Below are 20,035 nucleotides of genomic sequence, written 5' to 3'. Positions count from 1 at the left end.
ATTTAGGTTTTTGTTTGTGTGTGTCAGTGTTGTTTGTGTTGAAATAACTCCAACTGATTTTCATATTCCAGCATCCAGTCAGGAAGTAGACCACATTGTTTGCCACCTGTCTGCTAAAACCCAGAGTGAAGACCCCTCAGCAGTTCATCCACCACTGCCGCCCATCTCCCAGAGGACCCAGCCTGTCCAGAGTGAGGCGCATGACATAAATTCTGATGTCCTGAACTCAGGAGTGCTCTGCCTACCTGGTGAGGGACTGCTTCTAATGCCCTTAATATGGTCCTGCCATCAATATGATCCAAAAGCTCAACTTTTAAAATGAATTTTAGGAACAAGAGATAAATCAGGCCATGCCCTTGTGACCGTGACAATGAGAAACACTATCTGGTTGAATCCAAACTGCAACAGTGGAGAGCTGGTGCGGATCATGGTCTACTTCTTCAGTACACTCAGGTACACACAATGCCGTTTAAAAGTTTTAAATCAATACGTTTTGTTAAAAATTCTAAAAGAAGTCTCTTATGCTCACCAAGGCTGTATATATTTGATCAAAAATACAGAAAAAAACTGTAATATTGTTATTATAATCTAAGATTCATTCATTTAGAACAATAAACCATTGATATGTTATTTTATTTACCTTTCCTTCATCAAACACATGACCTTGATTTGACTCTCAGGAAGGAAGTTAGTGCTTTGGGACTGACTGTCCTGGTGGATGCCCGCAAGTGTTCTCCTGTCCCCGCCCTCTTTAAAGCCTTCAACATCCTCCAGGTACGAACACCATGACCGTATAATTTGTAGTAACACACATATACAGTCTACCATTTGTTTATATCCTACACATATAGAACTGTCACATGCAGTTCACATCCTCTAGGCGTTTCCTTTCTCATACTTTCTTCAAAACTGAATGGAAATGCAAACTTGCCATAAATCTTGGTATTTAAATCTAACTTCCAACCAGACATCTGCTACTGAGGAATTCAGATGAGCTGACTAAACTAATGTAAACCTTTGAGAAGAGTTTTCATCAAAAGAATCAGTCATTATTGGCTAAACAAGGCAAAAAGCAGCACATCATAAATATAATGTGATTTCCCAGCTGTGGAAATAAATAGTTGCATTCACACACAATTACACAATAGGACATGCTCACACGAGAGGGCGATGTCTTTGGATTTCTTTTCCTCATCTGGGATTGGTTATTTTGCAGAAAGCTTCTGACATGATTGTTGCTTGTTAGTAGTTATTTACTATTATTGAGATCTTATCTCAATTGTTAAAGGTTACTATTTTACAAGAGTGGCCTGACCAAGGTGGCAGTAGAGAACACAGGCGTCATATCCAGTCAGATTTCATTATATACATTTTTCTTTTAGTGTTTATGGAGAGTAGATGGCTTATCTCATCCTTAGAAGAATCACCTCAACAGTCATTTACATGAGTGATGTGAGGAAACCAGTAAGTAATGCTCAAAGTAACTGCAGGAACATGATCCCTGAGCACATTTAATGGAAGAGACTCCAGACTGAGTTTGTGTTCTAGACCTTAATGCAGATTAATGCTGCTTTCTTCTTCTGCCAAAAACCTGCCCTACTTTGACAGACTGAGGATGTGCCAATGCTGACTTCACCATTTAAACATCCTGAGTGAGATAGAGAGAGATAAATATGAGCAATATAAAAGTAAAATTGGTGAATGCTTTTAATGACAATGTTGTTTTGAGTAGCACAGGGCCTCTGTGAGAGCTTTTCATTGTCTTTATGAACTCATTTGAGGTTTAAAACAGCTGCAGAAATTCTCCATATGACCTTTGCCTGGTTTATTTTTTCTAATTTCTTTGATCTCCCATCTGTATCTGTAATCCATGATAGACTTGATATTTCTTGTGGAAAAGGTGGCTTTACTGAAAGTATAAGAGATTCTTGATTATGTACTGCTAAACTATGTGAAACGTGTTTGAATGCCCTTCAGTGTATTCAGGGTCAGTGCTAACACTGACAGATGAGGTCTTTCTGAATGAATGCAGTAGCTTAGTGACCGGTCCTGAGGGAACAGACACAGGCTCTTCTCCCTCCACTAATACTATCATTCCATTATAGATGTCCTTTTGAGCTGACAAGTACACTTTTCCATCAGGCCTCCGTATTCAAAAACATAAGTTTGAACCATGGCCAACCAAGGAATAGATTTTTTTCATAAACTAATTCACACAACAATATAGTAACACCTTGGTTAAGACACACTTTTAATTCACAACAACATAAAACCAGTCCCAGTCTCACCATATATTCATGATTTTAATACACTCAAAATGCAAAGTGAAAAATAAAACTGCAGTGTTTCAGTAAGTAGGCAATAAATATCAGCAGTAAATAGTCTCAGCCCTGAAGCGGTTGTTGATGTTTCTGGAACATTCCTCAGTAAATATGCTATTGTTTCATTCCAGCAGAGATTTTCTTTTCCTTCTGTTCTGATGTGGCTATGATGGCACGATAATGTGTGCATGATCAGTATGCATGATGACGTACAAGGAAACAAGACTAAAACAGCTCTCAAAGGCATAATAGACTTCTCTGGTCTGTTTTTATAGCGTGTTGTTTTTCTGCTCTTTTGTTGTGGTACATTCACTGACAGAAGGCTTTTATTGTGTTTTTTGGGGCACATGACAGAAAAGTGTCTGCTAGGTTATGTAACCTTTAAAAACTTTTGTTCAATGACATAAATGCATAGTTAAATGAAGCGTTAAATGAAAATTCACCCCATCTATTTTCAAGGTGTTATTGATCTTACTGTAAAAGATTGATCCAGACACATTTCTACATCTTTCTTTTTTTTTACCTCATAAAAAACTCATAAAATGACAGGCTTCTCTCTTGTGTACAGGCTCGCATTCAGTAATTATAATTACTTTTTCAGTAATCATAAATGACTATAAAATAATTGTATTAGTCAATAGGACTAGGAATTCTGGGTTAGTCTGTGAACTCATGGTGCTGTTTGTGATTTATAGTCTATTCAATCTCTACAGGAAGCTATGCCGGGATGCATCCATACGGTACTGCTGCTGGCCGACAGAGATTTGGCTCTGCGATTGGAGAAAACCTCTTCTATACAGGTAATGCACAAAAATGACCCATCACCTGTAACTTGGCATGACTTTTCAGCCACGATAATACTCAAACAATAACTACAGAGGACAAGATCCGCATGATGTGCCACATGTAATATTGTAGCGTGTGACTTTCATTTAATGAGGGCAGGAAGGATAAAAAACAAACGTAAATCCATATTTTACTCTATATAGGAGGAAATGGAGGTAATTTGTTCATCTTTAGGTCCTGGAGAACAATGTGAGTTTACTGAAGGTTTCTAGTTAATGTTAAAGGAAATCCTCTAACATCCTCTAATAAAAAATAGCCCCCTTTATAGAAATAAACAGCATCTACCAGCACTGACAAGATTCTGGCTTTCACCTAGTTACTCTGCACTCTTTGAGAAATAGATGGCTATTTTAAAACACAAGTGTCTGTACTGAGACGCCGCTTGTGCCTGACACAAATCATACCTCCAGAGATAGACTCTTGTAGCTACGTAGGAAAGTGCTTCAGTTGAGAATTTCACAACAGCTGGACTGATAGTGTAGCCTAGACATCTATCTAAGCTATTAGAATAGCTGAAGTGTTTATGATTGCACTGCAATACATATTTATCCCCTTTAATGCAGAAGCTAAGACCTGACGACTGTTGTGTTCTGTGTTCTTTTTGCATCTGTCAGGTGGAGTTGTTGACATCTTTGAAGTCTCTCTATAAGCATGTTGACATCGCTCAACTCCCCACTGAGTTTGAAGGCACTTTCCCTTATTCCCACAGCAGCTGGGTCTGTTTCAGAATGGTGAGAAATCATCATCATTCCTAGGACTAAGGCTGGAATAAGCTCACAGATTCACAGATTTTGCCAAAAATCACATGGTGTATTATGGGCACGGGTATAAAACAATAAGCCACAAGATTAATACAGCAATGAGCCACTGATGTGTGTATTAATAATGATCACAATAATAAATTCCTCTATCAATTAGCATATACACTACCAGTCAAAAGCTTTGGATCGGTAAGATGTTTAAAGAAGTCTCTTCTGCTCACCAAGGCTGCATTTATTTGATAAAAACACACTAATATTGTGAAATATTATTACAATTTGTGATTGTCTATGTGATTATATAGTAAAGTGTAAATTTTTAAAACAGCTGTTTTCTATGTGATTATATAGTAAAGTGTAATTTGTTCCTCTGATCAAAGCTGAATTTTCAGCATCATTACTGATTCTTCAGAAATAATTCTAATATGATTTGATGCTCAAGAAACATTTCTCATTATTATCAATGTTGAAAACAGTTATTTACATTTTTATTTCAGCATTCTTTGATGAATAGAAAGTTTAAAAGAACAGCATTTATCTGAAATTGAAAGCTTTTGTAACATTAAACACTACCGTTCAAAAGTTTGGGGTCAGTAAGAATTTATATTTTATTTTTGGGGGGGAAAGAAATAAGATTTTCAATACTTTTATTCATCAAGGATTAATTAAATTGATCAAAAGTTACAGTAAAGCCATGTATAATGTTATAAAAGATTCTATTTCAAATAAATGCTGTTCTTTTGAACTTTCTATTCATCAAAGAAAAAAGAAAAAAAATTGTACCAGTTACCAGTGCAACTGTTTTCAACATTGATAATAATAATGAATGTTTTTTAAGCATCAAATCCGCATATTAGGATGATTTCTGAAGGATCATGTGACACTGAAGATTGGAGTAATGATGCTGAAAATTCAGCTTTGATCACAGGAATAAATTAAATTTTTAAATATATTAAAATAGAAAACAGTTATTTTAAATTGTCATCATATTTAACAATATTTCTTTTCTTTTTTTATCAAATAAATGCAGCCTTGGTGAGACTTTAAAAAACATAAAAAGAATAATTTCATGTGCAGTGAGATATATGCGTACATTACATGATTTACAACATCTGACAACTGTTTGTTTAGTAAACTGGATTTTTGTTCAAATGGGTTCCTAACCTAAACATTTCTTTTTGTTAAATCTCAGAGGTTGGAGCAGCTGACCAGCCATTGTGAGGATGCTGTGAACCTGCTTCAGAACTCCATCAGCATACTGGAGTCTGCAGTGCTGCCACCTACAGCAGAGGTACTGCAACAGTCAATAAAATACTTTCTAAAAGCAGCTCTATCGAAAGCAGTCCCACAAAAAATGCTTTGTCCCAGCCCTGTCAGGAATGAGAGAGCTGTATATATTTAATGATTTTGGCAGACACTTATCCAAAGTGACTTACTTTGTATTCAAGTATACATTTTTATCAGTTCTTGCATTCCCTAGGAATAAAACCCATGACCTTGGTGTTAACATGCTCTATTGTTTGAGCTACAGGAATATATATTGCAGATAGTTTGCCTGTGAAACCAGTTGAGCCCCTAAACTCTTGGTTCTAGTTATGTTTACTGAGACTGCAGTCCGAGGACTCATTATGACCTTCTGACAGTAAACTCTGCTCAGGAGGGTCTTCTATTCAAAGGGACTTATATTCTGTTTCCATGAAGTACAGCAGTGGCACTGGAGTCTGGTTTCATTGATTTTAAAGACTGTTCTATTTAGAAGACAAGTTGAGTTTTGAAAAATAGACTTCAGTATTTGTGTGGTTAGTGTGTCAAGGCTTTGACCGAGTTGACCTCTGGCTGTCAGTGGAGGTCACGAAGGACCTTTTATCCACAGGCTTCTGGGGGAAAACAGGGCCTCAGGAGAAGTAATGATCTCCCAGAGGAGTGTTTATCTGCAGCCATCTTCAAAATCACTTACCTAGGGTTTATATAAAGAGTTGAAAGGAGAAGCAAAGAAAGAGTCTGGTGGATGAGGGTATGGATTTCTGCTTACTGAATGCTAAAACAGCCCCTCCTGTGGATGAAGTGATGCTTAGATGTTAAATGAATAGAAAACCAGAATAAGTCTTGGCCTGTCCGCTCATCTCTGTGCCGTTTCTTCTCTGTCTTCTGTCTCCCTCCGTTAATCTAAATGTGTCCCCTCTTTTTCCCCTGTTTTTTTCACCACAATCCTGGATTACTTTTTTTATTTTCTCCTTGTATTAAAGGTATAGCGGAGGATGTTTTACTTCCTGGTGGGTAGTCTAAACTATTGGTCCTCCTAATTGTCAATCATTCTGGTGAATCAATCAAACTTTTCAAAAAGTGGAGAGGGCGGGTCTTATCTAAAATTTGGAAAGATCCTCCGCTATACCTTTAAGAACCTCACATGCTGTATCTTCATTCTCCACCGTTTAATAGTTTAATATAGTGTCTATGAAGAGTTTTAAAGCAGTTCTGTAAACAAAACTCCAAATAGGCTTTAAAACTCATAGAAACATCCACTGACATTTGTAATTCATGTAATTGCTCTACAATTTTATCCCACTTCACACACGCATGCTAATTAGGGTGTAGACATATGACAGTAATTATGAGATTTTTATTTCTTTAAGTACTTTTTCAAAATCACTTTAAGAAGGCTTTTGTTGAGGTTCCTGAGGTTATTCGATATTATATAACCTTTTGTTGTTAGCTCCGCACAATGTGGTCAGACCACAATCTGCATCATCGGGTCGGTATTATGGATGCTTTTCTGGGTGGTACACACACACCCTAAAAAAGTATTACACTCCAAATGCTACTCTTACAGATTATAGATAGGTTTTAATTAAGATGGTAGTTTTACTACCATCTAGCGTTTGATTAAGATGGTGTTTTACTAATTTATTAACCTTGTTTACTAGTAAGAACCATTCTCAGAAGTGGTTTCAATACATTTGTTAAGAAATTGTCAGTAATGTAAACGTATAAGTCATTTGAACCATTTTTAATGTTTAACCATTTAAAAAAAAAAAAAAAAAAACATGTTTAAAATCATGCAACTACTGGTTCAAAGTTTGGGGTACGTTTTTTTTTTTTTTTTTTTTTTGTAAATAAGTTACTTTTTATTCAGCAAGGACGCATTAAATTCAATTGATCAAAAGTGAAAGAAACTTTTGGATTTTTAGAGAAAGATTTCTCTTTCAAAAAAATACTGTTCTTTAAAATGTTCTGTTCATCAAAGAATGCTGAAAAATGTACCAGTGCAACTGTTTTCAACATTGATAATAATAAGAAATGTTTCTTGAGCTGCAAATCAGCATATTAGAATGATTTCTGAAGGATCGTGTGACACTGAAGACTGGAATAATGATGCTGAAAATACAGTTTTGCAACATTTTAAAATATATTAAAATAGAAAAGTTATTTTAAATTGTAATAATGTTTTGCAATATTGCTGTTTTGCTGCATTTTTGAGCAAATAAATCCAGCCTTGATGAACATACAAGAAACACAATCTTTTTGAATAGTAGTGTACACTCACATGGGATGACTCCAGTCATATCAGTGGCCTAGAAAGCTGATTTGTTGTACATCTGTGTGCATTTCTGCAGTGGATTTGGTAACTTTTGCTTTGTCATTATGCTGCATCCACACCAAAAGGGTTCAGTATATAAAGTACAAGACAAGTGTTCTACTGTTGTTAAGAAAGATCCATAAAAGCCAGATTTAAGTACAACAGCACAAGTACAAACACACACCTGAAGGTTTGGCAGTTACGCGTATTAAACTGTACTGTAGCTTAAGCTCATTTGATCATTTAATGAGTACAAACGTGAGCTGGTATTAAATGAATGAGGTGTAGATACAATTTTAATGAATAATAATGAATGCCTGTGTGCGTGAGAGTGTGTACAGGTAATGTGTGCTTCTACAGGTATTAGTCTATCTGTCAATGGAGTTTGGAAGATAATTATGGGGTGTATGTGTGTTTATGCTGGAGAAAGGACAGATATTACTCAGTGAGAGAACAGTAGATATGATGTGTATTTGTAATAATAAGGTGTGTGAGAATGTGTGCAGTTGTAGAGGAGTGTTTGTGTTTTATAGTAATATGTGTGTGTGTGTGTGTGTGTTTGCAGGAGGCACAGATCTTATTGTGTAAGTACAGAGAGCTGATGAGGACTGTTCTGGAGGACAGCAGGCTGGTGCGGCTACAGTTGGAGGGAGGAGCCGCTCTGTCCCGTTTACGAAAAGAAGAGACCAGCGTCAGTCTGACAGAGGACTACAGGTGAGACAAGATTATACAGACTTTAACCCTCTGCACACATCACAAATAATCAAATAAGCTCTGTTCCAAAATCTAGTGAGCTAAAGGTAGGCAACTTAATTACGCCACCTCTTAAGATACCACGTCTTGGGCAAATTCTAAGACAGCATGACATGTCCTTTGCAGAAAAGACAATCCCAGAATGCACTGCAGCAAGCTCATTGGAAAAATAAATCCAAGATAAATGTTGAATAAACACTACCGTTCAAACGTTTGGGGTCAGTAAGATTTTTCTCTGTTTTTGAAAGAAGTGTCACCACAGCCGCATTTATTTGACCAAAAATACAGCAAAAACAGTAATATTGTGGAAATATTATTACAATAATATATTATTATTTTTGTATTCTATGCATCCTTGATAAATAAGGATATTAATTTCTTTCCAAAAAATTTATCTGACAGACCCCAAATGTTTGAATGGTAGTATACATCATGTAATTCATTGAATAATAAAAAGGCATTTATAAAAAAGTGACTATAAATGATTATTTGACATAAAGTTTGTATGTGAAATGCATATTAATGCACAAATTGAAATCAGCTGTGAGTTGAGTCTCCTGTGCGCTTCATGTGAGTTCCTGCCCATGTAGAACATTACAAATGAGCCACTAATGAAGTATAATTTCAGTAAGGATGCTGCCTAAATAGTCAGTAGGTAATGAGGCAGCTCGCTAGGTTTTATAATTGAATTATAGAATTATGAAAGATGTAAAGAGAGTTTGAGAGTGCCAGACAAGAGTATGAATGAAAGAGAGAGAGAGAAAGAGCGTGGGAGAGCATGTTCAGGCCTCTGATGATCAGGGCTGGGTTCAGCTGGAGGTTGAGGGAGTGTGAATGTTATTTCCCACAGCTAAGCCAAGAGAAATGTCTTTATCTGCACACAGTCATTTCATCCTGAAACATACACACAATCTCAGAGCTAAACAGACACCAAATGCGCATGTGTCTGTCTCTGATAACACGGTATGGTTTGGATGCAGCAGGGCTCTAGTGCTGCTTCCTGTTTGACTTGGGTTAAAACCATAGACTGTAAAAAATATGGACAAAGCGTCTGTGACGTCACCCATAGACTTTCTGAAGAACGGGTTTGAAGCCGTTTATGGGGGGTATGGGCGGCGCCATCTTGGAAAATCTTGGGAAACCCTAACCCCGCCCACCTTCTGACGCAGCGCGCGTCACTCAGCTCGCTCTGCTACTCCGGTTATCTCTGTGTATATTTTAGGCAACGAAATATGTTATAAAACACCATACTAACTCTTTTCGTTTTCATTTAAAGAAATCTTAAACATTATAGCCACACAAATGTGGTTCAGGCAACGCGTATTGATTATATTCACTGCACATAACGTTTGCCTATTTATAACAAAACGAAATATAAAACACAAACCTGCCTCTTTTCGTTTTAAATATAATATACAAATATTAAACATTTGAATATGGTCCAGGCAATATGTGCATTTGTACTAAACAACAGATGTTGCAGTAAACAACATTACAGATCATCTTCTTTGTATTAAAATTTAAAATGACAAAACTCAACCCAGTCTCTTTTTGTTAAATTTCAGTTTTATCAATATTAGCTATTATAAAAGTATAAGTAAAAGGTAAAGTTACAAGAAGCTATACAAATAAAGCAAACAATTCAGTCAAACATAAAAAGTCATGCGCTCGATCTCTAATACAACGGTACAAGTTAAATATAGCTTATAAAGTTATGAAACTTCCCCTCAGCCAAAACGATTGCCCACGAGACCAAAAATCACCCGTTAGATATAGACAAGACGAATTATATCTCATGTTTAACCACTACAGAGACGCCAGAGTCAGCGGCAAACCTCAAAACGTCTAGCCGATGAAAGGCTGCTCCAGGCGGGGTACATCGCGCCGAGCGCCCGGTCATCGCTGGATCTCACAACTGGATACAATTTTCATAAATCTTTATAAATAAACCACAGATTTGAGCTTTAAACAACTACATTCTCGCCTGAAAAACTCTTAAAACTACATTTCATGATACAGAAACAGTAGTATTATATGTCAACTGTATTAAAAAATGGCGCTTCTTATGTTGTCATTCTCCGTGGCGCTGCCTTTCAGCTGTCAATCAAGCTGTCAATCAAAGTTAACCACGCCCTTATTGTCATACATTTTATATCTAAATACTATCTAAACTAACGAGTTAGAAAAAAATTCACTACCCTCGCCGTTGTCAGGCACTCGGAACCTATCGAAAAATCCAATAAAAGTCCATGGGACCAACCTGTAAAAACATGATTTTATGCTGTGAAAACGGACATTTTAACATGGGGGCTATGGACATTTGCTCCCTTTTGGGACCTTCCCCTAGCGGATTTTCGATGTATTGCAGTTTTTCGCACTTCCGGGTAGGCTTCATTTTTCAGATCAGAATGTTGCCCCTTGGTTAAAACACAGTGGCATGTCTGTGCTGGCTTACTCAAAAGCAATTTCAAAGCCTCCTGCTCAGACACAAACACTCGAGCCCGGTGTTTGTGACAGATTCCGGTGATAAAGACCCAGTGGGTTGCTCATTAAGACTGATGGCTTGGTTTTTGCTTTTTCTAAAGGCTTCATCTAATAAATGAATATGCAATGAATATAATTCTAAGCCAGCCTCTCTGGTTCTGTAGCCTGATTTATTGTCCGCCTTGTCATCTCCATCCCTTTTGTGCCTTTCATATTAGGTGAAATTAGAGTTTAAAGGCTGTTCCAGTTGCTCATTTGTTGCTTAGCAAATGCCAAAATGAAACCTAAGCTGTCTGAGCTGCTCCCACACAAGCACTTCACCTGGATGCTGACAGACACACAAAGGGCTCAATCTCACAGGTGTGACTGAGTCTTAAGTGCTCAACAATAGTGAACGAGTCCGGCTCTTTTTTCTGCATTTTTCTGTGTTTATTAAACTGACTTCTTCCCTCACACATAATCTTTCAAGACTGTCTTTTTAACAATTCCATTGGATCCTCAAGGTGAACTATGACCCTTACTTTTTTACTGAATAGAATGATTGTGCTTTTACTCACTGGTGGTCTTTGCTAATTTTTGTTTCAAATGTACATAAACAGGAAATTGGATCTCCTTTTCATCTCTTTTCTATAGTCCTTGTAAAACAGTGTAATAATAATCAGAAATATAAATAATTGTCAGCAAAAATCACTAATAAAAATACAGCCAGCTACATATTAATAAATTAAATGTTATTATTAATCTTAATCTTATTATTATTAGAGACACCAAGTGTGTATATATATATATATAGAGAGAGAGAGAGAGAGAGAGAAACAATCAAGTTCATTCATCTTCTGTCTACCAAACACAATTAATCAACAATACTATGTCTGAATGCTTCATTGAGCTGGTAATGAAGGCTTCTGATTTTTCATACATCTGTCTTAGACTCTTATCTCTCTCGCTCACTCTTTTGTTGTTCTCTCTTGCTGGAATGTCTTTGATATCCCCTGCGTGCTGTGATAAGTCGTGTTTGCTATGGGTGTGTGCTGTGAATAATTGGTGAGTTTTGGACTGACTCTGAGGTCCCTGATTTGCACCTCATGCCTCTCATTGTGTGTAACACACATATTCTTTCCAACACTGAACTTAAATCAACCAATACCTTAAAGGGATATGAGCCAAATTAAAATTCAGTTACCATTTTCTGACCCTCATGTCTTTCTGAACCTGTGACTGTAGAACTCTGTGACAGCTCTATTTCACATCGTAAGTGAATAGGGCTGTCAAGCTCAAAAACAAAAACAAGCAAGTGGAAAGAGTCTAGGTAACTTTATTGAAAATCTTTTAAACCATGTGAATATGTGTTTGCATCTGTGTATGAAACAGCAGGGGGCACAATTTTTTGGCTGTGTTGTTATGCATGTGCCACATGTCTGCTTTAATAAGTCTTTGCATGCTTTGATAAGTCTTTTGGCAGTCAAAATGGGAATTTAGCACTCCTCAATTATTTTTTTTAAATTGACATTGATGTTGTGTATGGATCAGAGAGTGGATAACTCTTTGGCTGAGTTAGTTGGCATATCGTTGAGGGGAAATGTTGTATAAATGTTTGACTAGAGCACAATACATTATTGTGTAAGTGAACTACAGCGGTGATGAAGTCATCCAGTAGACATCAACCTCTTCTGTTGTGCACAGTGTGCTCTGTCACTGTGTATCGCAGCATTGGACATTCACATACAGATACACAAAAATGCACCATTATTCACATTTTCTCACAATTATGCATTAAAATAAATATTTTCCTGACATACTTATATGCACATGTATACAGTACAGTCAGTTACTCACTTCGTTTCTCTCATGTATGCTCTTTTTCTTTCTTATACAATCCACACACACTGGTTTCTCTCTCTCTCTCTCTCTCTCTTTCTCCCTCCCTCCCTCCCTCCAGCACTTCTCCATACCCTGTCTCCCATTGCCGGATCACAATTTTCACATCCAATTACATTTAAAGCCTCGTCCAATCAATATATTCTATAAGACTGTCTCAGCCAATGAGATGTGAGTCCTGCAGTCAGTGTTTTCTCCACAGTTCAGATGCCTGGAGTTTCTCTCAGGAAATGGAAACAAAGTCAAGACAATATGTAGACTAAATTTAATATGCTGTGGAAATCTTCTTGGTGTGTGTTTTAGAGATGCCATCGAGAATGCAGGACATCTGTATAACCAAGTGGACGAGCTGGTTCACAGACTGGTGATGCTGTCCAACAAATGCACACAGGAACTGGAATTCATTATGGAGTTTAAGACCCTGGAGGAGGGATTCAGAGAGGTGAGGACTAAGGTTTTGCACTTGCTTTTATGAACTCGATTCATGACAGATGACAATAACAGCTGTGTGTGAGACTTAGCAAATGGTACTATATGTTTTCTCTTTAATTAAAACATTCCATGTTATGTCATGTTAATGTGACAACTTCTCATAATTTAAACTTGAAAATTAACAAAGTTTTAATATTAAACAGAAAAAGTGACATAAAAGGTTTTTTATAGAAAAATAAATGAATTTACATTTAGAAAGGAAATTCACGATTAAATAAATTAAAGTATAAAACCATTAATGCAAGTGAGAGACTGAGTTCTACTGAAAAATACTGAAATTACTGTAAATTTAATTCAACTTTTCACTTAAATTGTTTTTGCTGATAATGACAAATTTCTTGAAGAAATACATTTTTATATTAGTAAAGACTGCAAAAGGGAAGCATTTGCACGAATAGTCTCAGACTTTTGAACTCCACAACACATCTGGGCAGTTTGTGTCTTCAAGGCTAATTCTTAGTTTTGAGTTTACCTATTACACTTAAAACTTTGCTGTAAAAAACACACACTCACTCACTCACTCACTCACTCACTCACTCACTCACTCACTCACTCACTCACTCACAAACAGCCTTACTAAGCTACACACTGCCTTGGTGATTTATTCATCTGATAGTCTTAATGGATGATTGTGCCTAGCAGGCAGAAAGAGGGGGGGGAAATCCTGTTGGCATGGATATAGTGGAAGTTGCTGAAACAGATTAGCCAAGCACACACACACATTCATGCACATCATGAGAAAATGTAAACTAGCACCATAGCATCTGTATCAGATGACACACATGTGATTGATGTGTTTGTGTGCTCATGTTTCAGTCTACTGCCAAAGTCTACTGTCACAGAGAACAAGAAGCAAAAATATGTTACGAATAACAGAGTAAATGCCCATTCACAACAAAAACAATAACTATAATGATAACTATAAAGTTAAACATTCTAATTCTATGAGAATAGAGAAGTCCACAACACAACTATAATGATACAAAGGAATGATATCATTGAAATAGCATTTAGAAAAAAAAAATTCTAACTGATGAACGATAAAAACATTGACAGCCAATCAGAATCCATCCTGCTTTAAAGAGCTTGAGTGTTTCATGCGGCAGATGACATAACTTAAGTGAGTGCTTATAATAAACAGAATGTTATCGTGCATTGGTGTTGACACTAATATCGTTATAATTGGCGTTTTTGGTGTGAACGGGTCTTAAAGCTGGAAAGTAGCAGGGTTAATTGATTGTATGTATATGTTGTCTCTTAGGTGAGTCAGTGGATAGAGGAGGTGGGAGAGTCTCGTCTGCAGACGCTGAGTGAGCTGGAAGATTCCTTGGAGCAGTTACGTCATAAACAGACTGTCTTCAGAGAATTTTACGCAGCTGCATATGTATGTCAACTCTTATTAAACATGTTTTACACAGCACTTTAACCCTTCCCCACAGCATCTGCATTTGGGGTTGGGGTTGTCCTCATATTTTGTCAACAAATGCCTCATGACATTTTTATTTGGACCCAGAGATAATATTTTACTGCAGGAGTCAAACATTTGCTTAATTGTGTAAACATGAGTTTCAAGAGCGTTTGTCAATGTTTAAATGTAGTCACCTCAGTCGCACCCTATGCTTTCATACCATTCCACTATGTAATACTGTGTGTGTGTGTGTGTGTGTGTTCAGGAGCACTGTAAGAGCGGTGAAGCTCTCCTCAAGCGCTTAGAGAAGTGGGAAGACATCTCCTCTGCAGAGCTGCAGGTATACGAGGTGAAAGTACGCTCATTCTGGGTCCATCTACATGATTTCTCCCAGCGAGTGGAGGACACCAAGGATAAAATTGACAAGACTGTCCGACTCTACGAGTTCTTTGACAAGGTAAGTGGTCAGTAGTTGTTTTTGATGTAAACTCACCTGACTGTTCTCTGTATTTCTATTTTTACTTTTACTACTAAGGCTCCCTTTATAAAATGTTCATTTGGTATTGAGCTGTATTGTAGTGCGTGCAACACAGTGAAATGTTGTGACAAGTTTTAGAAGACTTTGAGATATGTTAGAAGCATTGTCTGTTATCTGATTTCTGAATGGTTTAGTAAAGGAATAAGTTACCCAAAATGAGAATTTTGTCATAATGTCTCTACACTCACGCCATTCCAAACCTGTATAATTTTCTTTTTACTGTGGAACACAATAGAAGAACAGTGGGTTTTTTTCTTCATACGATAAAAAACAAATGAGGTGCAATATTATTTGGACCCCATTTAGTTTTAAAACCATTTTTGTGTTCCACAAAATAAATAAAGTCATACAGGTTTGGAATGTCATGAGGGTGAGTAAATGATGACAGAATTTCTTTTTGGATTAACTATCCCTTTAATTATATTTAATGGATTGTTTGAGGCTTTACTTGATTGAAATATTTAAATAGGTTTGGTTGATAATGGGAGATTACTTACTTGTACTGCTTTTTAATTATAAGGTGTTTCAATTGCTCAGAATAATTACCTTGATACATTAATCCATTAATATGTAATCTGTTCAATTCAGATTAGATGTGCATTAGCTGTGTCCATCCTTCAGTAGGTTTTTGTTCGACCAGTTATAGTCTTTGTAGTGTATTATTTCACTTAAAGTTTTGCACTTGTTTTCTTTTTCTTTTTCTGTGTTTCTCTAACTTTATTTTTCTAGTATTGTTGCAGTATTTTTTATAAAAAAAAAAATTAGGAAACCCCTTTTTTCGAGTCATATGCTTCATGGGTGGTTCATGCAGGACATGTTCTTCCATTCTAAAAACAGAATGTAGTCTTGTTTAATTTTGGTTAGTTTCAAAATTAGTTTAGTCTAAATGTAGTTTCCCTATAATCAAGTAGGCTTTTCGACCCCATAAGTATCTCTGGCGACCTCTGGTGGGGGTCACGACCCTAAGGTTGTGAAACCCTATTTTATTGAACACATAAAGTCTGGAACACACCAAGCCAACGGTCGGCCGTCAGGCAGTTTTTGTGCGTCGACCGACTAAGTTTTCTCAGTGTGTTCCGCACGGTTCCGCACCGTCGGCAGAAATTGGTCCTCGTCTGGGTTTTTTTTCGCCCGATTCGACATGTTGAATCGGCGTCGGGCCGTCGGTGAGAGAGAGAACTCTGATTGGCTGTTCAGCTTAGTGAAGAATCAGTGCACGAGAATAATAGCAAAACAGCGAGCAAAAAAGTCAGAACGGTACAGATAGAAGGCTGTTCTAATGTTATGTCATCTTACCTGAGTGTTCCTTGGCGAATATTTCAATATTAACATGAGCGGAGTGGAATAAAGAATGTGTTTAGCAGGATTGATATTCAAAACGGTAAGCACGCACTGCTTTGTTTATGGATTGTGTATCTGCAGCCTGCAACGTCGGTTTCCTTTTTGAATGACGAATATATCTGCAGAAATAGACAGTTGTCTCATTTACACGCAGACGAAGAACGCGCATTCTAGCTGACAGTCGGCTGTAGTTCTCTCGGTGTGTTCAAGTGCAGCTTTTTACCCCAACGCGAGGCGACAACACAGTCGGCTTTCATCAGCGCTAGTGCGTCGGCTTGGTGTGTTCCAGGCTTAAAGCGGCACTGAGCAAGACCGGTCAGTGTATGACATCAGTCATACACTGACCGGTCTGCACAGCGCTGCTTTAACATGTCTTCTGGTGTTTAATAGACCTCGGTTGGATGTTGAAACAGCCACTGATCAAAAACTGTTATCTTCCTTTAGTCAGAAGAGATAACCCTTATAGTCAGATAGACTTTTAGTCAAATAAATCCTGTCCCATCTTTCTTATGTTTTCCAGTTTTCTTTAATAATGATAAAAACTTTAGAATTAGCAGATACTTAACTTAAAACAGATATAATTATAGGTCTTGATATAGTGTTAAGTGATAGTAATGGAGCACAATTTCATGTATTTTTATATCCATCAGACAAGAGTTCCTCTGAAAAGCATACAGTGTTTCTAAAGCACCAGCTATTACGGAAATCCCTGACTGGCAATGATGTCAGGCAAACAAACACAAACACACACACACACGATTGTCTTTGTGATCAGACCATTGTGTTTTTCCTCTGTGCCACTGAGTGAGTGTTGAACGCTTCGGCCTGTCTTCAGTGTTTCCCCCCGAGCCCCAGCAGGGACAGATGGTCTTGTTGGCTGACCGCTATCAGATTTTATCATTAGCATAATCATAGTGCTCTTTCCTGACTCATCAGATCATCCATACATCCAGAGCCCTTGCCCTGTTGGCATGGTGAACTCATCCAAGCTCTCTCCTGCCGTCTGTTGGCATATTGACAAAAGTTGTCAGTATATGTGTGTATTAATCAAAAGCTGGCTTCATTTACATACAACTGCCTGTTTCTAGATCAGTCTCTGACATATAACACATTTATCCTTTTCAGTATTCAGCACTGCAGATAGAGTCTTTGTGTCGTTGTGTTAAGGTGCGCGATGACACTTGTGGAAATCACTGGTGTCATCTGACTGGCGTACATGAATGCTTATTCAAACCACCTGTCCTTTCACACCCATTCCTATGCATGAATTTTCATGCTTTTGATTAGTCTCAACACTGATGGTTGTGTAGTTAGTGTATAACAGTGTACAGATGTGTATTAGTCTTGTGTGAGCATTGTATCCGTGTGTGTCTGTGTGTGATTGAGACAGTACAGAACCTCTGTCTTGTTTTTTTTGTGCGTTGTGAGTGACCACATGCTGGACTCCAGTGCTTGATTTGTCTTCAATGACAGACCAGCTCATCCCAGATTTAGAAAGTCACTGTTTGAGTGCATTGCCTAGCAACCGGTCCAAGCACGGCTGAAGAACTGGCCAATGTGGATTGTGGTCATCAAACACGTAATTTGTGCTATGACAGCTGAGGTTGCACACGAGGACACGAGATTCTATTCATAGTACAACAGGACACCATGAATTTATGTATGTATGTATGCATGTACAGTGGTGGCTGAAATTATTAGAATGGTAAGTTTTTTTATGTTTTAAAAGAAGTCTCTTCTGCTCACTAAGGCTTCATTTATTTAATCCAAAATACAACAAAAACAGTAATATTGTGAAATATTTCTTTTCAGGATTCTTTGATGAATAGAAAGTTAAATAATAAATGTCTATACTGTCACTTTTGATCAGTTGAATGCATCCTTGCTGAATAAAATAAAATAAAATTTAAAATTAATTAATTTAATTTCTTTCCCAAAAAAACAAACAATAAAAGCTTACTGACCCCAAACTTTTGAACGGTAGTGATAATGTTACAAAAGCTTTCTATTTGAGATAAATTCTGTTATTTTGAACTTTCTTTTCATCAAATAATCCTGAAAAAAAATTGTATACAACTGTTTTTAACATTGATAATAATAATAAATGTTTCTTGAGCATCAAATCAGCATATTAGAATGATTTCTGAAGGATCATGTGACACTGAAGACTGGAGAAATGATGCTGAAATTCAGCTTTGCCATCACAGAAATAAATTTCATTTTAAAATGTATTCAAATAGAAAACAGTTATTTTAAATTGTAAAAATATTTCACAATATTACTGTTTTTGCTGTATTTTGGATAAAAAAAAATGAAGCCTTGGTGAGCAGAAGAGACTTCTTTTAAAACATTAAAAAATCTTACCGTTCTAATAATTTTGGCCACCACTGTTTATATGTATATATGTACTTTTATGTATGTTTCTAATGTCATAGAAGACCTGAAAAAAATCATGTTTTTATAAAATTGTGATTTCCATCCAAGGAAAAATCATGGAAAAATAGAAAATCATAAAAAGTCATGGAAATATCTTTAGTAAATATAAAACGTTTCTGTAGTTAATGTTAATCTAGCTTTGCTGTAAAATATACACTTCCGTTCAAAAGTTTGGGGTCGGTAAGATTTTTAAATGTTTCTATATTAATATCTTTTTTCATAAATGTGATTTATTCCTGTGATGTCAAAGCTGAATTTTAAGCATCATTACTCCAGTCTTCAGTGTCACATGATCCTTCAAAAATCATTCTAATATGACGATTTGGTGCTCAAGAAACATTTCTTCTAATTATCAGTGTTGAAAGCAGTTCTGCTTAATATTTTTGTAGAAAGCGTGATACAATTTTTTCAAGATTCAAAAGAACAGCTTTAATTTGAAATTTAACCACACTTTTTGTACACCACAAGTTTTTTCTAAATCAGCTAGAAGTTCAACCAAAGAAAGTATCCTGTAGAATTCTGGTGTTTTCACTTCTGTGTGACCTAAAAGGTTTCCCTTCAAAATAAACATTCAGTCAGTAAGCGTGTGTTAAATGAATGAATTTACTCTGACCTTACTGGCCGCTGTGTAAGCTCACTGACACACATTGGGTGACAAACATAATATTGACAATGTATTGTCTGGATCAGAGCCCTGCAGGCAATCACAGCTGCCAGCAGTGCAGAAAGTGACAGCAGAGCTGTGAGCATCAGCCCAGTGATGCAGCCTGAGGCACAGCAGACAGTACAGCCCAGTGTGTGAGACCGAGTCCTTTCTGCTCCAGATGGTCTTCGTGTGTAAGAGTGCAGAGAGTGAGGAATCACTGAGATTGTGTTTGATGGAAGGATGAGGGGAAAAGTCACAGTCTCACAGGATGTATTGACCTGTAATGCTCATCTATGCAATGGGACTAGTTTATTGTCAGAAAAGATTTCATTTGCCCCTTCATTATATTTTAAATTCATTCAAACCCTCATTTAGGTGTTTGGAAATGCAATCTCTGTAATGTTACGAGGAAAGTCATTTCCTCTTTTGTTTTACATGGTTTTAAGCCTAAACACATACAGTCAGACATTGCAAGTCAAAGGAAATGGCACCTCCATGTTGTTATTATAATGACAATACTTAAACCACAGGCTTTTCACTAAAGAGCTGAATTAACG

At 36.9% G+C, this 20,035-nt stretch overlaps 1 protein-coding gene across 2 annotated transcripts in view; it reads left to right on the top strand.

The window, feature by feature from the left end:
• The window catches only part of plekhg4 (pleckstrin homology domain containing, family G (with RhoGef domain) member 4), a 73,806-nt gene that overhangs the window by 30,309 nt on the left and 23,462 nt on the right, over window positions 1-20,035 (top strand). For both annotated transcript variants that reach the window (XM_082161087.1, XM_082161086.1), the window contains exons 4-13: window positions 72-248; window positions 330-453; window positions 681-774; window positions 3,035-3,121; window positions 3,782-3,898; window positions 5,118-5,216; window positions 8,068-8,216; window positions 12,921-13,059; window positions 14,371-14,493; window positions 14,783-14,974. In XM_082161087.1, the coding sequence (XP_082017213.1) occupies window positions 72-248; window positions 330-453; window positions 681-774; window positions 3,035-3,121; window positions 3,782-3,898; window positions 5,118-5,216; window positions 8,068-8,216; window positions 12,921-13,059; window positions 14,371-14,493; window positions 14,783-14,974 (1,301 nt within the window). The remainder of the gene's footprint in view (window positions 1-71; window positions 249-329; window positions 454-680; window positions 775-3,034; window positions 3,122-3,781; window positions 3,899-5,117; window positions 5,217-8,067; window positions 8,217-12,920; window positions 13,060-14,370; window positions 14,494-14,782; window positions 14,975-20,035) is intronic.

This window comes from Leuciscus leuciscus (assembly GCF_965113295.1).
Source record: "Leuciscus leuciscus genome assembly, chromosome: 2".
NCBI lineage: Eukaryota > Metazoa > Chordata > Actinopteri > Cypriniformes > Leuciscidae > Leuciscus > Leuciscus leuciscus.
This window is presented reverse-complemented; position numbering and strand designations above follow the sequence as displayed.